We start from the raw sequence: 20,229 nt of genomic DNA, 5'->3' as shown, positions 1-20,229 counted from the left end.
TCATCTTATGGTCCTCTATCAAGATTGTTCAAATTGTGCCCCAGGGATGAAAAGAGGCCCTGCCCGGAGGGTCACAAGTTTTACATAGACTTATATAGTAAAAAACTCTTGTCTAAAACCACAAGACCTAGGCCTTTGATATTTTGTATGTAGCATTGCCATGTGATCCTCTAGCAAAATTATTCAAATTATGCCCCAGGGGAGAAAAGAGGCCCTGCCCCGGGGTCTCAAGTTTTACATAGACTTGTATAAAAAAACTTTAAAAATCTTCTTGCCTGAAAATGCAAGGCCTATGCTTTTGGTATTAAGTATGTTACCTTTCCTTGTGTTTCTCTACCAAATTTGTTCAAATTATGTCCCTAGGGTGAAAAGAAGCCCTGCCCTGGGGGTACCAAGTGTATATATAGAAAAAAATATATAGATCTTCATGTCTGAAAGTTCAAGGCCTAGGCCTTTGATATATGGTATGTAGCATTGCCTGGTGGAAATCTAACAAGTTTGTTCAAATTATGCTCCTTGGGTGAAAAGAGGCCCCACCCTGGGGGTCACTTGTTATAACTTTGAGTTATATAGGAAAAAATACTTCAGAAATTATCAGATCATATTTCCTAGACTGTTTAATTATAATTACCTGATGACCCAAAGCGATTAGGGATCACTTGACTGTGACCTTGACCTTCTGACCTACTTTCTTGTTTTCTAAGATACAGCCTTGAAATTTGGATGACATGTACAGTTTTGCACACCGATCTTAAAACTGACTTTCAGTGACCATAAATATGACCTACTGATCTACCTTCTTAATATTTTGAGCATCAGATTGCCATTTGAAACATGTGGCTCATAGTACTCATCATGACCCTCTTGTTTTGTTTCAGTTTTATGGAGAATGTGAAGTAGATTCTCCAAAAGGTACAGATGTTGTCAAAGATGCAATACGTAAACGTAAGGTAGGATATATTTTCATACTGTCAATACATCTGTAAAACAGAGTGAAAGAGGTAAGGCTAGAAAAAAAAATACCTGTGTTTACAGTTACCCAAACGACCTTAAAATTTTGCCCTGACCCTAAGGTTGCTTTTTTCCCCCACAATATCAAAAAGTCAAATTGGAAGGAAAATATTAAAAGTTAGCAATTGTACAAAAATTGAACGACAGTAAAGGATGAAAATATGATCAAGACGAATCAGATATTTGCTGCTAACAGTATCAGGTTGCCAACAAACTGAATGTCGCTTCCAGTACGTTTGGTTTGCTGTTGGAACTTTCATTGTTGCCATTTCGGTGTAGAATGTTACTATTCATAATTGCCCTGTTTTTATTAGCTCACCTGAGCCAAAGGCTCATGGTGAGCTTTTGTGACCCCTCAATGTCTGTTGTGTGTCGTGCGACGTGCGTAATGTGTTGTCAGTCCATCAACATTTTCTAAAAAAATCTTTTCTTGAAAACCACTGGCCAGAATTACACCAAACTTCACAGGAATGATCCTTGGGTGGCCCTCTTTCAAAATTGTTCAAAGAATTTAATTCCATGCAGAACTCTTGTTGCCATGGCAACCGAAAAGAAAAACTTTAAAAATCTTCTTGTCCAAAACCGCAAGGCGTAGAGCCTTGATATTTGGCATGTGACATCATCTTATGGTCCTCTATCAAGATTGTTCAAATTTTGCCCCAGGGGTGAAAAAGACCCCGCCCAGGGGGTCACATGTTTTACATAGACTTGTATAGTAAAAGACTTTAAAAATCTTCTTGTCTAAAACCACAAGACCTAGGCCTTTGATATTTTGTATGTAGCATTGCCTTGTGGTCGTCTACCAAAATTGTTCAAATTATGCCGCTGGGGTTAAAAGAGGCCCTGCCCCGGGGGGACTCAAGTTTTACATAGACTTATATAGGAAAAAAACTTTAAAAAATCTTCTTGCATGAAAAGGCTTTTGGTATTAAGTATGTTGCCTTTCCTAGTGTTTCTCTACCAAATTTGTTTAGCTCACTTGAGCCAAAGACTCATGGTGAGCTTTTGTGATCGCTCAATGTCCGGCGTGCGTCATGTGTCCGTCAACAATTTCTAAAAAAGTCTTCTTCTTCAAAACCACTGGGCAGAATGACACCAAACTTCGCAGGAATGATCCTTGGGTGGCCCCCTTTCAAAATTATTCAAAGAATTGAATTCCATGCAGAGCTCTGGTTGCCATGGCAACCGAAAGGAAAAGCTTTGAAAATCTTCTTGTCCAAAACTGCAGGGCATAGAGCCTTGATTTTTGGCATGTGACATCATCTAATATACATGAAAATATACATTCTGGAGCTTTCTGAGACCATAAATCTGAATTTCAGGTCCACCCTTTTTTGCCTTGCTTCAATACATTCTATATTGAAAACATATGATTTTTATATGCCCATTTGAAAAATGGGACGTATAATGGGAATGCCCCTGGTAGGCGGGCGGATGGGCGGCCGCCGTCCACAGACTTTGTCAGGAGCATATCTTCTTCATGCATGGAGGGATTTTGATGAAACTTGGCACAATTGTTCACCATCATGAGACGGAGGGTCCTGCACAAGAACCAGGTCCCTAGTTCTAAGGTCACCATCATGAGATGAAGTGTCATGCTCAGGTCCCTTCTTAAAAAATTACTTCCCTTTGTTGTTACTATAAATAGCTTATATTGTAACTTTTTCATAACTAGTCGTAGGGAAAAATTGAGACCACTTTTCTGTAGTACAACATGCATGTTACATCCAATTCTGAGGTGTCTGTCTCTACCTGGTAAGGATTTTTGTTTTGTTTTGTTTAAGATTAACTCCCTTAGTTGTTACTATAAATAACTTATATTGCAACTTTTTTATAATTGATCATAGGGAAAAACCAAGACCACTTTTCTGCGGTACAACATAGATGTTACTTTCAAATTTTAGGTGTATTTTAAGGTATCTCTACCTGGTAAGGAGTTTTTTTGTGGATTTAGAAAAACAAAAGAATTACAATAATTACTACATAACCACAGAATTAAAATTCTATTTGCAAATACAGGTGCTAGTGTAAAGAAATTTGCTATGACGGGCGTATATTGTGACATTCTGGCACTCTAGTTTTGTTAACCAGGTTTTCAATGAAAACCTGAGTTATTAGATTGGGGAAGATGTCGGTCGGGCGGGCGGGCGGCGGCGGCGGCGGCGGCAGCGGCGGCAGTGGCGGCGGCGTCAAACTGGAGTTTCCGGTCAATAACTTTTGTTTCGGTAAAGATATTTGAATAAAACTTGGTATGTATGTAGCTTATATCAAGACAAAGGCTGATATTGATTTTGGGGTTTCTGGGGTCAAGGTCAAGGTCACTGTTACTTAAAATAGAAAAAGGGTTTCCGGTCAATAACTTTTGTTTCGGTAAAGATATTTGAATAAAACTTGGTATGTATGTAGCTTATATCAAGACAAAGGCTGGGATTGATTTTGGGGTTTCTGGGGTCAAGGTCAAGGTCACTGTTTCTTAAAATAGAAAAAGGGTTTCCGGTCAATAACTTAACTTAGGAATGAGCTATCATGATGAAACTTGGTGTATAGAAAAATTATATAAAGTTGTAGCTTGGGATTGATTTTGGGGTTTCTGGGATCAAGGTCAAGGTCATTGTTACTAAAAATAGGGTTAGGGTTAGGTTAGGGTTAGGGTTAGCATATCTTCTACATGCATGGAGGGATTTTGATGAAAGTTGGAACAATTGTTCACCATCATGAGACGGAGTGTCATGCGCAAGAACCAGGTCCCTAGGTCTAAGGTCAAGGTCACACTTAGAGGTCAAAGGATACAAGAATGAAAACTTTGTCCGGAGCATATCTTCTTCATGCATAGAGGGATTTTGATGTAACTTGGCACAATTATACACCATCATGAGACGAAGTGTCTTGCGCAGTTCCCTTCTTTAGAATTACTTCCCTTTGTTGTTACTATAAATAGCTTATATTGTAACTTTTTCATTACAAGACCTAGGGAAAAATCGAGACCACTTTTCTGTAGTACAACATGCATGTTACATCCAATTTTTAGGTGTATTTTGACCAATCTGTACCTGGTAAGGATTTCTGTGTGGACTTAAAAAAAAATTTTTGTATTTTTTTTTTTTTTTTTTTTTTTTTTTTTTTAAGATTAACTTCCCTTAGTTGTTACTATAAATAACTTATATTGTAACTTTTTTATAATTGACCTTAGGGAAAAACCAAGACCACTTTTCTGTGGTACAACATAGTTGTTACTTTCTAATTTTAGGTGTATTTTAAGGTATCTCTACCTGGTAAGGAGTTTTTTTGTGGACTTAGAAAAACAAAAGAATTACAATGATTACTAAACAACCACAAAATTAAAATTACATCTGCAAATACAGGTGCTAGAGTAAAGAAATTTGCTGTGACGGGCGTATATTGTGACATTCTGGCACTCTTGTTTATTCTTATGAAAAGTGTTGAAAACCTGGTTTCGTGGCATTGCCGCGTTTCTTGTTTAATTTCATTTCATGATACAAGAAAATTTAGTTTACCAAACTTTGTCAGAATGATGTATTGGTACCCTAGTTGTGTTCTTCTGATAATCAGACTGGTTCAACAATTTTTGAGTCAGTTATGGCCCCTTTGTTTGTTTTTATAATTTACATAGATTTATTTTGGGAAAAACTTTGAAAATCTTCTTGTCCAAAACCACAGAGCCTAGGGCTTTGATATTTGGTATGTAGCATCATCTAATGGTCCTCTCCCAAGATGATTCAAATTATTTCCCTGGGGTCAAATATGGCCCCGCCCCGGGGGTCACATGGTTTATATAGACTTATATAGGGAAAAACTTTGAAAAACCTCTTGTCCAAAACCACAGAGCCTAGGGCTTTGATATTTTGTATTTGACATCATCTAGTGGCCTTCTACTAAGATTGTTCAAATAATTCCCCTAGGGTCAAATATGGCCCCGCCCTGGGGGTCACATGGTTTACATAGATTTTAGGGAAAAACTTAGAAAATCTTCTTGTCCAAACCACAATGCCTAGGGCTTTGATATTTGGTATGTAGCATCATCTAGTGGTTCTCTACCAAGTTTGTTCAAATTATCCCCCTAGGGTCAAATAGGCCCAGCCCCAGGGGTCACATGGTTCATATAGACTTATATAGGGAAAAGCTTTTACAATCTTCTTGTCAATAACCTACAACATTCAAATTTGGACCACATGTATAGTTTTGAGTGGCAAGATGAACCTTGACATGAGTTGACCTTGATTTTGACCTAGTGACCTACTTTCAAATTTCTGTAGCTACAGCCTTCAAATTTGGACCACATGCATAGTTTTGTGCATGGAAAAAAACTTTGACCTTGACATTGACCTAGTGACCTACTTTCACATTTTTGGAGGTACAGGCTTCAAATTTGGACTACATGCATAGTTTTGTGTTCAGAAATGAAATTTGACCTTGATTTTGACCTAGTGACCTACTTTCACATTTCTCAAGCTACAGCCTTCAAATTTGGACCACATGCATAGTTTTGTTTACCGAAAAAAACTTTTATCTTGACATTGACCTAGTGACCTACTTTCACATTTCTCAAGCTACAGGCTTCAAATTTGGACCACATGCATATTTTTGTGTTCTGAATTGAAATTTGACATTGAATTTTACCTAGTACCTTTCACATTTCTCAAGCTACAGCCTCCAAATTTGAAGCACATGCATAGTTTTGTATACTGAAATGAACTTTGACCTTGAAATTGATCTAGTGACCTATTTTCACATTTCTCAAGCTACAGCTTTCAAATTTGGACCACATGCATGGACCACATGCACATTGTTGTGTACTGAAATGAAATTTGACCTTGATTTTTACCTTGAGCTAGTCTTGAAATTTGGAACATTCAAAAATGGCTCAATGGTGGGCGCCAAGATCACTGTGTGATCTCTTACTACAGCCGTGATATAAAATGTATCTAAGAACTTAAATGTTTAATACAAACAAACATCTCACTAATTTTCATATTCTACTTTCGATTTGAAATGTACTTTCGGTTTGAACCTGCACAGGGAAAATGGTTGGGCATAAATTTACTTCCTACATAGCTTGCAGAAAGCAAAACTAGGTCCATTGTCTGCTTTTCTAAGCCAAGGAAATTCCAATTCCCACACGTTGTTTTATTTTGACGAATAATTCTTCTTTTTTCTGGCGTCTTCATGTTGTTTTTTTAGTGTCGGTCAAGGTCAAGTGCGTGAATGGTTCTAACACTTTTACGACAATGCAACGTCCACGAATAGCATAAATAGTAACCAGTCAGTCAGTGTCGATGATTTACGTAATTGGCTTGTAGTCATACAGAAATTAACGCATCAGTTTGATTGGTACAGTCTCTCTCTATCCAGCATCAGAATAGTCAAGTGACAGCTCTTGTATGGCAGTATTCTCAGTATAATTGTATCTTCATAAATTAACTGTCCATTTTATCTTTGAACCTCCCACTGGACCTGGTCTTTGTGAGAAAAAGTCAGTGTCACTCCTAATAATTTTCCCCATCCAACTACTAACAATTATTGTTTTGTCATCAGTTCTCACTCATCACTTTCTTATGTACTCCATGTTGTTTATTATTATGTCCATACACACTAGCCTCTTCTACACTCTGACTCCATCCTTTCCATCACCACACCCAGATAACCTAAAAAGAAAAAATAATTTTCCTCTTAAAACATTTTTATGTTACTCCATATTGTAAAGTAGTTAATATCCCATATTCTTAGAACCCATCCATCACAACATATATGCAAACTGACCATTACATGCTTGACTCGCCTACCTTTAAGTAAAATAAATAAATAAATAAATATATCTAAAACTTCTCATTTACATCCACTGTTTTGTAATTTTTATTCATTTATTGGCAAACATTTTTCTTTCTCACAGCTTTTGCTAAGTTCAAGTACTTTACATATTTACAGTTTAACAAGACTATATGGAAGACTGAGGGTCAGAAAACACCTAAAGTAGAATTATCAATATCAGTAGATGGCGTAACTATACAGGAACCAAAGACTAAAGTGAGTACATGTGTACAACACAAATGTACATTGCTGTTTACATTGTTTTTTATAGGATTTTTGTAAAATTTTGGTGCGTAGAGATTTATTTCGGCAATCTTCATGGTCTTACCTGATTTACAGTTACATGAAATTTGTCTTTAAATGAAATATATATATATATTATGCTCTTGCCATGTGCATGATTTTGATCACATGCTGTAGCTTAAGATAATGTCATCAAAATTTGACTTGTAACATTATGGTTTTGAAACCATTTTTAACAGGATTTGGCATGTAGACTTTCTTTGAGAATATCATATATAACCAAAGCCTTTTAACACTGCAGAAAATGTCTGTGTAATGTAATTAGACCTGTCTGATGACAATGCAGAAACCTTTTATTGGAAACATGAATAACATCATCTCAATTAATCAAGTAGATCTAATAGAAAGGTTTTAATTAGTTGACTTTTAGGTATTCTCTGGTAGAAAATAAGATATGCAGTGGAATAAAATCAATAATAATTGCATGCAGTTAAAACATTGAACTCGGAATGTTTAGAACTTGTTAAGTTAAATGGCATGAACTACTGTAAGTCTCCTACAATTTACCATTATATTCATATAGTTTCCTTTCAACTGATGCAAAAGATATGAAATTAGCAGCATAAACTTTAAATATACAAACTTAGCTCTAAGGTTACTATCTTAGCAAGACTGTTTCTTATAAGTGAAAAGTAAAAAATGCTTCTTTTTGAGCAAAAGTTGAGAGATAGTTATGAGTAAAAGGTTATGAATGTGTTACTCATGAGCAAACATATTTCTTAACCTGTAATAATAACCTGCTCGAGAGTGTAACTCTTGAGCAGAAAGTAGAAAATGCTGCTTGAGAATGAGCAGAAAGTAGAAAATGCTGCTTGAGAGTGTTACTCATGAGCAGAAAGTAGAAAATGCTGCTTGAGAGTGTTACTCATGAGCAGAAAGTAGAAAATGCTGCTTGAGAGTGTTACTCATGAGCAGAAAGTAGAAAATGCTGCTTGAGAGTGTTACTCATGAGCAGAAAGTAGAGAATGCTGTTTGGGAGTGTTTCTAATGAGCAGAAAGTAGAGAATGCTGCTTGAGAATGTTTCTAATGAGCAGAAAGTAGAGAATGCCGCTTGAGAGTGTTTCTAATGAGCAGAAAGTAGAAAATGCTGCTTGAGAGTGTTTCTAATGAGCAGAAAGTAGAAAAAATGCTGCTTGAGAGTGTTTCTAATGAGCAGAAAGTAGAGAATGCTGCTTGAGAGTGTTTCTAATGAGCAGAAAGTAGAAAATGCTGCTTGAGAGTGTTTCTAATGAGCAGAAAGTAGAGAATGCCGTTTGGGAGTGTTTCTAATGAGCAGAAAGTAGAGAATGCATTTGGGAGTGTTTCTAATGAGCAGAAAGTAGAGAATGCTGCTTGAGAGAGTATCTAATGAGCAGAAAGTAGAGAATGCCGTTTGGGAGTGTTTCTAATGAGCAGAAAGTAGAGAATGCATTTGGGAGTGTTTCTAATGAGCAGAAAGTAGAGAATGCCGCTTGAGAATGTTACTCAAGAGCAGAAAGTAGAGAATGCTGCTTGAGAGTGTTACTCATGAGCAGAAAGTAGAGAATGCTGCTTGAGAATGTTACTCATAAGGAAAAAGTTGAGGATATATCCATAGTTATAATGTTGAGAATGGTGCTTGAGAATGTTACTCTTTAGGAAAAAATCGAGACTGATTCTTCTGAATGTTTCTCCTGGGCAGCAAGTAGAACATATTTCTTGAGACTATTTCTCATGGTCATAAGTTGAAAATGGTGCTTGAGAATGTTACTCATGAGGACAAAGTCAACACCGTTTCTTTAGAATGTTTCTCCTTAGCAGCAAATTGAGAATGTTTCTTCCTCATCAGGAAAAATTTGAGGATATATTTCACTGTCATAATTCATAATGTTAAGAATGGTGCTTGAGAATATTACTTATGAGCAAAAAATTGAGACTGATTCTTCAGAATGTTTCTCCTGGGCAGCAAATAGAGAATGTTACTTGAGAATATTTCTTATGGTCATAAAGTTTAGAATGGTGCTTGAGAATGTTACTCATGAGGACAAAATCAACACTGTTTCTTTAGAATGTTTCTCATAAGCAGAAATTGAGAATGTTTTTCATTTGTGAAGACTTAAGAATGTTTCTTGAGAACATTTCTAATGAGCAGAAAGCTTAGAATGCTTCTTGAGAGTGCTTCTTATGAGCATAAAGTTGAGATGATTCACATGAGCAGAAAGTATAGAATGTTCTTTAGAATGTTACTCATTAGCATAAAGTTTAAAATGTTGCTTGAGAATGTTACTCTTGAACGAAATGTTGAGAATGTTTTTCAAGAATGTTACTTTTGAACAAAAAGAGATTGTTTCTCATGAACAGCAAGTTGAGTATGTTTCTTTATAATGATTCTCATGTGAAAAGACTTAAAAATGTTTCACAAGAGCAAAAATTTTAAAATGTTTTTTCATGAGATAAAAGTAGACTATATTACTCATAAACTGTTAGTCATGAGCAAAAAGTTGAGAACGTTTCTGAATTTCCCTGAATTTAGGGTAGGTAGGCTCTGTCTTTTACATAATTTGCAGGTCATTGCTTGTACTTCAAATTCTGTACTTTCAAAATTACAGATTGTGAAACATCAGTATCCGTTACACAGAATATCATATTGTGCCGATGACAAGTCAGATAAACGTATGTTCTCCTTCATCGCCAAGGCTTCCGACTCCAGTAAACACTACTGCTATGTATTTGCGAGTGATAAAAATGTAAGTATTTTTGTCCCCCTCCTTTTTGTCTCCCGCCTTTTTCGAGGAAAAAAAGGGGGACATAGAAATAGGCTGCGTCCTTCCGTCCTTCCATCCATCCCTCCCTCTGTCCTTTCGTCCATCACACTTCATGTCATGAGATGGAGTGTCATGCGCAAGAACCGGGTCCCTAACTTAGAATTATTTCCCTTTGTTGTTACTATAAATAGCTTATATTGTAACTTTTTTATACTAAATGGATTTGATTCAAACTTAAAATAGATGTTCCACCTTATCACCCGCATCATATGACACAAGGTGCATAACTCTGACACCAATTTTTCATGAATTATGCCCCCTTTTACTTAGAATTTAAGGTTAATTTTGATGCATATCTCAGTTATTTCTAAATGGATTTGATTCAAACTTAAAATATATGTTTTCATTTTTAATTTTCCATCAGTATTTATAATCAACATGTGAATTTTTGTTTCCTCACCTGTTCACACACACCCGTCCCCCTAAAAAAAAAATATACACATATATTTATATATATATATATGTATTTTCATTCTTTTCTTTTTTTCTTTTTAGCTCTCCTGAGCACAAAGTGCTCGAGGTGACCTTTTGTGTCCGTCGGCGGTGTCGGCGTCAGCGTCGGCGTCAACAATTTGACTGTTAACACTCTAGAGGTCACAATTTTGGCCCAATCTTAATGAAACTTAATTTGTCCTGGTGATCTAGTTTTTAACCCCCGACGAAAGTTGGAGGGATATAGTTTTGGCGTCGTCCTTCCGTCCGTCTGTCTTTCCGTCCGTCCGTCCGGAGCCATATCTAGGAAATGGTTGGGAATATTTATTTAAAACTTCATATACATGTTCACCACAATGAGTTCTTGCGGCCCGTCAAGTTTCAGTCAGATTGCCCAAGTAACACTAGAGTTATGGCCCTTAGAAGTTTCTAGTGTTAACTATATAGGGTACTATAAATATGGCAATTTCTGCATCATAACTTTTGATATATTTGACCTAGAACTATGAAACTGAAACAGAATTTAGATCACCATAATGTGGTTGTGTACACACAATTTCATTTGGATTTATTTGTAAATTAAGAGTTATTGCCCTTTAATTGTATAAAAATACACATATTTGTACATAACAAACTTACCATTTTGTAGAATTTCATTAGCCCACCATCGCAGATGGTGGGCTATTCAAATCACTCTGCGTCCGTGGTCCGTCGTCCTTCCGTCCGTCCGTCCGTCCGTCCGTCCGTCATTCCGTCCGGCCTTCCGTTAACAATTTCTCGTTATCGCATCTCCTCAGAAACTACCAGGGGGATTTTGACCAAACTTTGTCAGAATGATGTATTGGTACCCTAGTTGTGTCCCTCTGAAAATCAGACTGGTTCAACAATTTTTGAATGAGTTATGGCCCTTTGTTTATTTCTATAATTTACATAGATTTATATAGGGAAAAACTTTGAAAATATTCTTGTCCAAAACCACAGAGCCTAGGGCTTTGATATTTGGTATGAAGCATCATTTAGTGGTCCTCTACCAAGATGATTCAAATTTTTTCCCTTGGGTCTAATATGGCCCCGCCCCGGGGGTCACATGGTTTATATAGACTTGTATAGGGAAAAACTTTGAAAAACCTCTTGTTCAAAACCACAGGGCCTAGGGCTTTGATATTTTGTTTGTGACATCATTTATTGGTCTTCTGCTAAGATTGTTCAAATTATCCCCCTAGGGTCAAATATGACCCCGCCCCGGGGGTCACATGGTTTACATAGACTTATATAGGGAAAAACTTTGAAAATTTTCTGGTCCAAACCACAAAGACTAGGGCTTTGGCATTTTTAATATAGTGGTTCTCTACCAAGTTTGTTCAAATTATCCCCTTAGGGTCAAATATGGCCCCGCCCTGGGGGACACATGGTTCATATAGACTTGTATAGGGAAAAGCTTTTAAAATCTTCTTGTTAATAACCTACAACATTCAGATTTGGACCACATGTATGGTTTTGAGTGGCAAGATGAACCTTGACATGAGTTGACCTTGACTTTGACCTAGTGACCTACTTTCACATTTCTGTAGCTACAGCCTTCAAATTTGGACCACCTGCATAGTTTTGTGCACTGAAAAAAACTTTGACCTTGACATTGACCTAGTGACCTATTTTCACATTTTTGAAGGTACAGGCTTCAGATTTGGACCACATGCATAGTTTCATGTTCTGAAATGAAATTTGACCTTGGTTTTGACCTAGTGACCTACTTTCACATTTCTCAAGCTACAGCCTTCAAATTTGGACCACATGCATAGTTTTGTATACCGAAACAAACATTGACCTTTACATTGACCTAGTGACCTACTTTCACTTTTTTTGAAGGTACAGGCTTCAAATTTGGACCACATGCATAGTTCTGTGTTCCGAAATAAAATTTGACCTTGATTTTGACCTAGTGACCTACTTTCACATTTCTCAAGCTACAGCCTTCAAATTTGGACAACTTGCTTAGTTTTGTGTACCGAAATGAACTTTGACCTTAAGATTGACCTAGTGACCTACTTTCACATTTCTGTAGCTACAGGCTTCAAATTTAGACCACATGCATAGGATTGTGTAACGAAACAAACTTTGACCTTGACATTGACCTACTTTCACATTTTTGAAGGTACAGGCTTTAAATTTGGACCACATGCATAGATTTGTGTTCTGAAGTGTAATTTGACCTTGATTTTGACCTAGTGACCAACTTTCACATTTCTCAAGCTACAGCCTTCAAATGGACCACTTGCATAGTTTTGTGTACTGAAATAAACTTTGACCTTAAGATTGACCTAGTGACCTACTTCCAAATTTCTCAAACTACAGCCTTCAAACTTGTTGCACATGCAAAGTTTTGTGTACAAAGAACTTTGTCCTTGAAATTGATCTAGTGACCTACTTTCACATTACTCTGGCTACAGCTTTCGAATTTGGACCATTGCACAGTGTTGTGTACGGAAATGAAATTTGACCTTGAGCTAGTCAGTAAGTCTTGAAATTTGGAACACTCAAAAATGGCACATTGGTGGGCGCCAAGATCACTCTGTGATCTCTTGTTAAATTTCTTTCATTCTTTTCCATGAACATTTATTGTAAACATGTGAAGTTGTGTACCCACACCTGGTCACCCCCTTACCTTGATCACACACCTCCCCCCTTAAATTCATTCCTTATTTTAGATTTTTTTCAAACAAACTTCATATACATGTTCACCACTATGAGGTTATGGGGCCCATCAAGTTTCAGACAGATTGCCCAAGTAACACCAGAGTTATGGCCCTTAGAAGTTTGTAGTGTTAACTATATAGGGTACTATAGATCTATAGATATGCCAATTTCTGCATCAAAACTTTTGACATATTTGACCTAGAACTATGAAACTTTAACAGAATTTAGAGCACTATAATGTGGTTGTGCACAGACAATTTTGTAAGGATTTCTTTTTGTAACTTCAGAGTTATTGCCCTTTAATTGTCTAAAAATCCACATATTTGTACATTACAAACTTACCATTTGGCAGAATTTTATTAAATTTCTTTCATTCTTTTCTGTGAACATTTATTATAAACATGTGAAGTTGCGCACCCACACCTGGTCACCCACTTGCCTTGGTCACACCCCCTCCCCCTCCCCCCCAAAAAATTTTTTTTTTCTTTTCATTTCTTATTTTTAGATTTTTTTCAAACCTTCCAAGTTGTACCATTCCCCCACCTCACTTCCCCGTCCAGTCATGCCCACCACTGATCATGCATCCTCTGCCCCCCACCCCACCCCACTCCAACTTCACCCTTTTACCTTTTTTTTTTAATTTTTAATTTTCAATCAATATTTATAATCAACATGTGAAATTTTGTTTCCTCTCCCATTCCCCTGCACCCCCACCCCCTAAAAAAATAAATATATACATATATCTATATATAGATATATATATTTCCATTCCTTTTTTTTTTTTTTTTTTAAATGTTCAAACCTTCAACATGTTAAGTTGTGACTGCACAAACCTTACCCTCAGCCGTTTCAAGATATCTTACCTGTGTTCTCTTAAGGACATCTGATCTTTTAAGTTCAAATGTACATGTAAAACAGCAACACCTAGTGCCAAACCACCCAAAGACAATATTTCATTCCAGTTAAACTTCAAGCTCACATTTCAATTAACTGCATTTAATTTTAAAAGCTAAGCTTATTACAGTAAGCATATCCCATTCAAAATAAATTCTTAAGTCAGGATCAAAGTATCATACATTTATTATGTACTCTTTAATTAAACATTTGTTTTTTGTTAAATTGATTTTGACTAATGAAATTATTTGCATCCTTAACTTTTTGCCGGATATATCTTTTTGCCATTCCTCACCACAAACCCTTTCGGCGGGGGATACCAATTCATCGAATTTGCTTGTTGAACTTAGATGACCCAATATCGAACTTGTCCAAGATTTTATTGAGGGTAACATTCTGACAGTTTCATTAAGATTGGGCCAAAATTGTGACCTCTAGAAAGATAACAGTTAAAATGTTGACGACGCCGACGACGGAACAGACGACTGACGACAGACACAGGGCGGTCACAAAAGCTCACCTTGAGCACTTCGGGCTCAGGTGAGCTAAAAACAAGAAAGTAGGTTAGTAGGTCAAGGTCACATTTGGGTGACCCTTATCACTTTGGATCATCAGGTAATTATAATTAAACAGTCTAGGAAATATGATCTGATAATTTTTGAAGTATTTTTTCCTATATAACTCATATATCAAGTGACCCCTGGGGCGGAGCCTCTTTTCACCCCAGGGGCATAATTCGAATAGAGATCAACTAGGCAATATCAAAGGCATAGGCCTTGAACTTTCAGACAAGAAGATTTTTAAAGTTTTTTCCTATACAAGTCTGAAGTAAAATTTGGAACCCCCAGGGCAGGGCCTCTTTCACCCCAGGGGCATGATTTGAACAATTTTGGTAGCAATGCAAAATACCAAATATCAAAAGCAAAGCCTTACAGTTTCAGGCAAGAAGTTTTTTCCTATATATACCTATGCAAAACTAAGGAACACTGTGGCAGGGCCTCTTTTCACCCCAGGGGATTAATTTAAACAATCTTGGTAGAGGACCACAAGGCAATGCTACATACCAAATATCAAAAGCCTAGGTCTTGTGGTTTCAGACAAGAAGATTTTTAAAGTTTCTTTCCTATACAAGTCTATATAAACCATGTGACCCCTGGAGCAGGGCTATATTTCATCCTAGGGGGATCATTTGAACAGTTGGTACAGGCCCACTATATGATGCTACATAATAAATATCAAAGCCCTAGGACTTATGGTTTTGGACAAGATTTTCAAAGTTTTTCCCTATATAAGTCTAAATAAACCATGTGACCCCCGGGGCAGGGCCATATTTGACCCTAGGGGGATAATTTGAACAATCTTTGTAGAGGCCCACTAGATAATGCTACATACTAAATATCAAAGCCCTAACCTTATGGTTTTGGACAAGCAGATTTTCAAAGTTTTTCCTTATATAAGTCTATATAAACCATGTGACCCCTGGGGCGGGGCAATATTTGACCCTAGGGGGATAATTTGAACAATCTTGGTAGATACCCACTAGATGATGCTACATAACAAATATCAAAGCCCTAGGCCTTGCGGTTTTGGACAAGAAGATTTTTAAAGTTTTTCCTTTCGGTTGCCATGTCAACCAGAGTTCTGTACGAAATTCAATTCTTTGAACAATTTTTAAAGAAGGCCATCCAAGGATCATCCCTGTGAAGTTTCATCAAAATTAGCCTGATGGTTTAGGAGGAGATGTTGTTTAAAGGAAAGTGTGGACGGCCGGCGCCGGACGGTGAGCGATCACAATAGCTCACTCTGAGCCTTTGGCTCAGGTGAGCTAAAAAACAAGTTTCAAAGCTAAATGCATTTAAATGAAAGCCATATGTACTTGCATGCAAAACTTTAACCAAGGTGTGATGCTGACACCGACGCCAGGATGAGTAGAATAGCTGTATCTTTAAACAACAAGAAAGTAGGTCAGTAGGTCACATTCATGGGCACTGAAAGTCAGTTTTCAGATCTTCAGACTATACATGTCATCCAAATTTCAAGGCTATATCTTAAACAAGAGGGCCATGAAGGCCCTGTGTCGCTCACCTGACGTATTGACCTAAAGATCATCAAGATTACATTCTGACCAAGTTTCATTAAGATATGGTCATAAATGTGGTCTCTAAAGTGTTAACTAGCTTTTCCTTCGATCTGACCCATTGACCTAGTTTTTGACCCCACATGACCCAGATTTGAATTTGACCTAAATATCATCAAGATTAACATTCTAAGTTACATGATGATACAGTTATAAATGTGGCCTCTAGAGTGTTAACAAGCTTTTCCTTTCAAGGTTCGAAAAGTTCGAATCTGGGTCATGTGGGGTCAAAAACAAGGTCACCGGGTCAGATCAAAGGAAAAGTTAGCTAACACTCTATAGAGGCCACATTTATGACCATATCTTAATGAAACTTCGTCAGAATGTTAATCTTGATGATCTTTAGGTCAGTAGGTCAGGTAAGCGATACAGGGCCTTCATGGCCCTCTTGTTTAAGATACAGCCTTGAAATTTGGATGACATGTATAGTCTGAAGATCTGAAAACTGACTTTCAGTGACCATGAATGTGACCTACTGACCTACTTTCTTGTTTTTTAAGATACAGCCTTTGAAATTTTGATGACATGTACAGTTTTGCACACTAATCTTAGAACTGACTTTCAATGACCATGAATATGACCTACTGACCTACTTTCTTCTTTTTGAAGCTTTAGCAAAGAAATTTGTTCAAGCAAGCAACTAAACTCAGGTGAGCGATATAGGGCCATCATGGCCCTCTTGTTCTTTTTATGCCCCCGAAGGGAGGCATATAGTTTTTGAACAGTCTGTCGGTCTGTCCGCAATTTTCGTGTCCGGTCCATATCTTTGTCATCCATGGATGGATTTTCAAATAACTTGGCATGAATGTGTACCACAGTAAGACGATGTGTCGCGCGCAAGACCCAGGTCCGTAGCTCAAAGGTCAAGGTCACACTTAGATGTTAAAGGTCATTTTTCATGATAGTGCAGTGATGGGCGTGTCCGGTCCATATCTTTGTCATCCATGGATGGATTTTCAAATAACTTGGCATGAATGTGTACCACAGTAAGACGACGTGTCGCGCGCAAGACCCAGGTCCGTAGCTCAAAGGTCAAGGTCACACTTAGACGTTAAAGGTAATTTTTCATGATAGTGCATTGATGGGCGTGTCTCAAAGGTCAAGGTCACACTTAGACGTTAAAGGTCATATTTCATGATAGTGCATTGATGGGCGTGTCTGGTCAATATCTTTGTCATTCATGCATGGATTTTAAAATAACTATGTATGAATATGTGGCACAGTAAGACAACGTGTCACGCGCATGACCCGGGTCCGTAGGTCAAAGGTCCTTAACTCTAACATCGGCCATAACTATTCATTCAAAGTGCCATCGGGGGCATGTGTCATCCTATGGAGACAGCTCTTGTTCTAGGTCAATAACCAACCTCACTGGGTCAAGTCCCATAACTCTGACATGTGTTTTGAGCAAATAATGCCCCCTTTTGGACTGAGGAAATCCTGGTTTTGCCCTCCCCCCCACCCCATGAGTGGTGGGTGCATATAGATTTGCTCTTGTCCATGCGTCTGTCCGAAGTTCATGAGGCGACTAGCTCAAAAAGTATTTGATATAAATTGATGAAACCTTGCATGAGTCTTTATCATGATATGAACTTGCACACCTATTTTTCGTCTGGCTCCGCCCCCTATTTTTAGATTTATGTCCCCTGAAACAGTCAAAAATGCACAGTTTCACCTTTAGAAGCCTGTACTGGGTCTTCCCAGGAAAGACGGCTTCGCGTGTATCAGTGCTATACACCATGCATGTTCAAGAACCAGACTGTCTATTCGCAAAGAGCTAGGCTAAGTTAGCCGGACAAGTCTGTATCTAGAAAAGATTTCTCTCTACCTGTTCTGGGGGCTTTATCTCACTCTGTCCCTCTGGTAAGGTCCTCTCCTAAGTTTTTTTCAAATGGGGGCACCTTTCAAGGGCTGCTAGAGCTAAAAATAGGAAAACCTTTAAATGACCTCATGAACCGCTTGATGGATCTTCATCAAACTTGGTCTGTAGCATCATTGTTATGGCTCTGCTTGGTCCCTTTTAGGGGACACCAGAGGTAAAACTAGAAAAAATTTAAACAACTTTGTATCATGAAGTTTGTTCAAATGGTTATGTTTGGGGCCCAACAGCAAAATATAGAAAAAAATTACTTTTTACTTAATTACCTTTAAATTACTTTCATTTTAATGAACTGCTTAAAGGATTTTAACCAAACTCAGTCAGAAGCTAGGTCCTCTTCAGATGAGTGACTTAGGCCCATTTGGGCCTCTTATTTGTCTTACAGCCCACAGTCATAACCCAATTTAGTTGATACACTCAACAAATCTTTTGGCAAGACTGACAAACTGACTTATATATAGATGACCTTGACCTTCATATGATCTTCATTTTCAAATTTAAAACTTTCAGGGGCCTCTGTGGCCTAATGGTTATGGTCGCTGAATTCAAATCACTTGCCCATCATCGATGTGGGTTCGAGCCTCACTCGGGGTGTTGAATTCTTCATGTGAGGAAGCCATCCAGCTGGCTTACGGAAGGTCGGTTGTTCTACCCAGGTGCCCGCTCGTGATGAAATAATGCACAGAGGGGCACCTGGTGTCTTCCTCTACATCAAAGCTGGAAAGTCGCCGTATCGACTATAATTGTGTACGTGTGACATTAAACCCAACAAAATAAATAAATCAATAAAAACTTTCAGAAGCAACATCTTTGGTCATACACTCTGGGGCATGATTTTGCGTTTTGAAAACGCAGCTTCTTGTACAGACAGAATTTTAAACATAATTTTTCAAACTTTACAGCTGTGTCAGTAACATGTGCCTTGTAAATTTGAGTTTAGTTGCACCATTCAAAAGCAGACATCCTTTTAACAGATTGTTATCCATGTATCAGGAAATGAGAGACAGATGAAGTGTAGTATCTATTACTGTATGGACTTAAGTAAATTTGATACAGGTGGGTGTGTGAACGTGCAGTTGTGTGATCTATATACTGTTAAATCATTTAACTTTGTGGGCATGAAATTTCATGGTTTATGCCAAAACAACTGTTTCATTGGGATATAAATTCATGAATTTCAACTTCTGAACATGAAATAAGATGGAATTTTACTTGTTCATTGAGATTTAATTTCGAAGATTGACTCAACCACAAAATCTATGAAAATTAGTCCTGCACAAATATGAATTATTTTATAGTAGTGATAAGTGCAACAAGGTCAGTTTTTTACAAGTGCATAAATGAGAGTACACAGAGAGAAGGTCTATTGACCTTGATGTATGTTTTTGCCTGACATGTCTGTTTTCTATTTGTTTGTTGTTTGTCTGTTCAAATCCTGTTGTGTACATTACATATGAGGCCATGAATTCTTCTAAAAAATTAAGATCATATTGATTTGCTTGCTAGTAACTGTTTCAGAAGAGAAACTTTGTTATCAAATAATTAGATTTTAATAGAAGTATTGTTTGTTTTTTGAAAATCCAGGCTGAGGAGATAACACTGACCATTGGTCAAGCATTTGATCTAGCATACAGAAAGTTCCTGGAAACACAAGGCAAAGATGTGGACCTTAAAAAACAACAGCTGGTACTGCAGAAAAAAGTATATATACTTTTATATTAAAACTAAATAGTTATAGGCTTATCACTACCAAATCAAATGTAAGCCTCCACAGGTCACAAGTAGTCCAAATATAAATAGTGCTAATCTTTCTTACTTTCCTCGTGCCCTTTTTCAATAGCATTGTGTGTTTTTTTTTACTCTGATGCATTCCAGTATGTATGTGTAGCATTCTATCGAAATTGGCATATTCCTATCGCATGTTAGGTAAAAATGGCGGCGTAAGAATTTTATGTCTCGGAAAGGGACACTGAAAGAAGCGAAAAGGAGTAAATTCAGAGGGTTGTATTTAACGAACTGTAGTTTTCTTATAAGAAAGTTGACATCGCTTTTTAGCTTGATTTCAAAGAAAAAGTAGAGCTATTGCACTAGCCTGGCTTAAGCGTCACCATTGGTTAAAGTTTTTGATAAAGTCAAATATCTCTGTTACAATCAAAGCTATTGACTTGAAACTTAAAGTAGTTATTTACTATCAAAGTCTGCACCAGGAGGAACAATCCCCATAACTCTGATTTGAATTTTGACAGAGTATGCCCCTTGTTAACTTAGA

At 37.3% G+C, this 20,229-nt stretch overlaps 1 protein-coding gene across 9 annotated transcripts in view; it reads left to right on the top strand.

Moving 5' to 3' along the window:
* Positions 1 to 20,229, top strand: part of LOC123559586 (PTB domain-containing engulfment adapter protein 1-like) — a 228,074-nt gene that overhangs the window by 119,655 nt on the left and 88,190 nt on the right. For all 9 annotated transcript variants that reach the window (XM_045351536.2, XM_053552557.1, XM_053552558.1 and 6 more), the window contains 4 exons: positions 879 to 950; positions 6,955 to 7,053; positions 9,709 to 9,846; positions 19,545 to 19,661. In XM_045351536.2, the coding sequence (XP_045207471.2) occupies positions 879 to 950; positions 6,955 to 7,053; positions 9,709 to 9,846; positions 19,545 to 19,661 (426 nt within the window). The remainder of the gene's footprint in view (positions 1 to 878; positions 951 to 6,954; positions 7,054 to 9,708; positions 9,847 to 19,544; positions 19,662 to 20,229) is intronic.

The sequence above is a fragment of the Mercenaria mercenaria genome, chromosome 10 (genome assembly GCF_021730395.1).
Source record: "Mercenaria mercenaria strain notata chromosome 10, MADL_Memer_1, whole genome shotgun sequence".
In the NCBI taxonomy this organism is placed as follows: Eukaryota; Metazoa; Mollusca; class Bivalvia; order Venerida; family Veneridae; genus Mercenaria; species Mercenaria mercenaria.
Note: the sequence above shows the minus strand (reverse complement) of the source record. Positions and strands in the feature narration are given on the sequence as shown.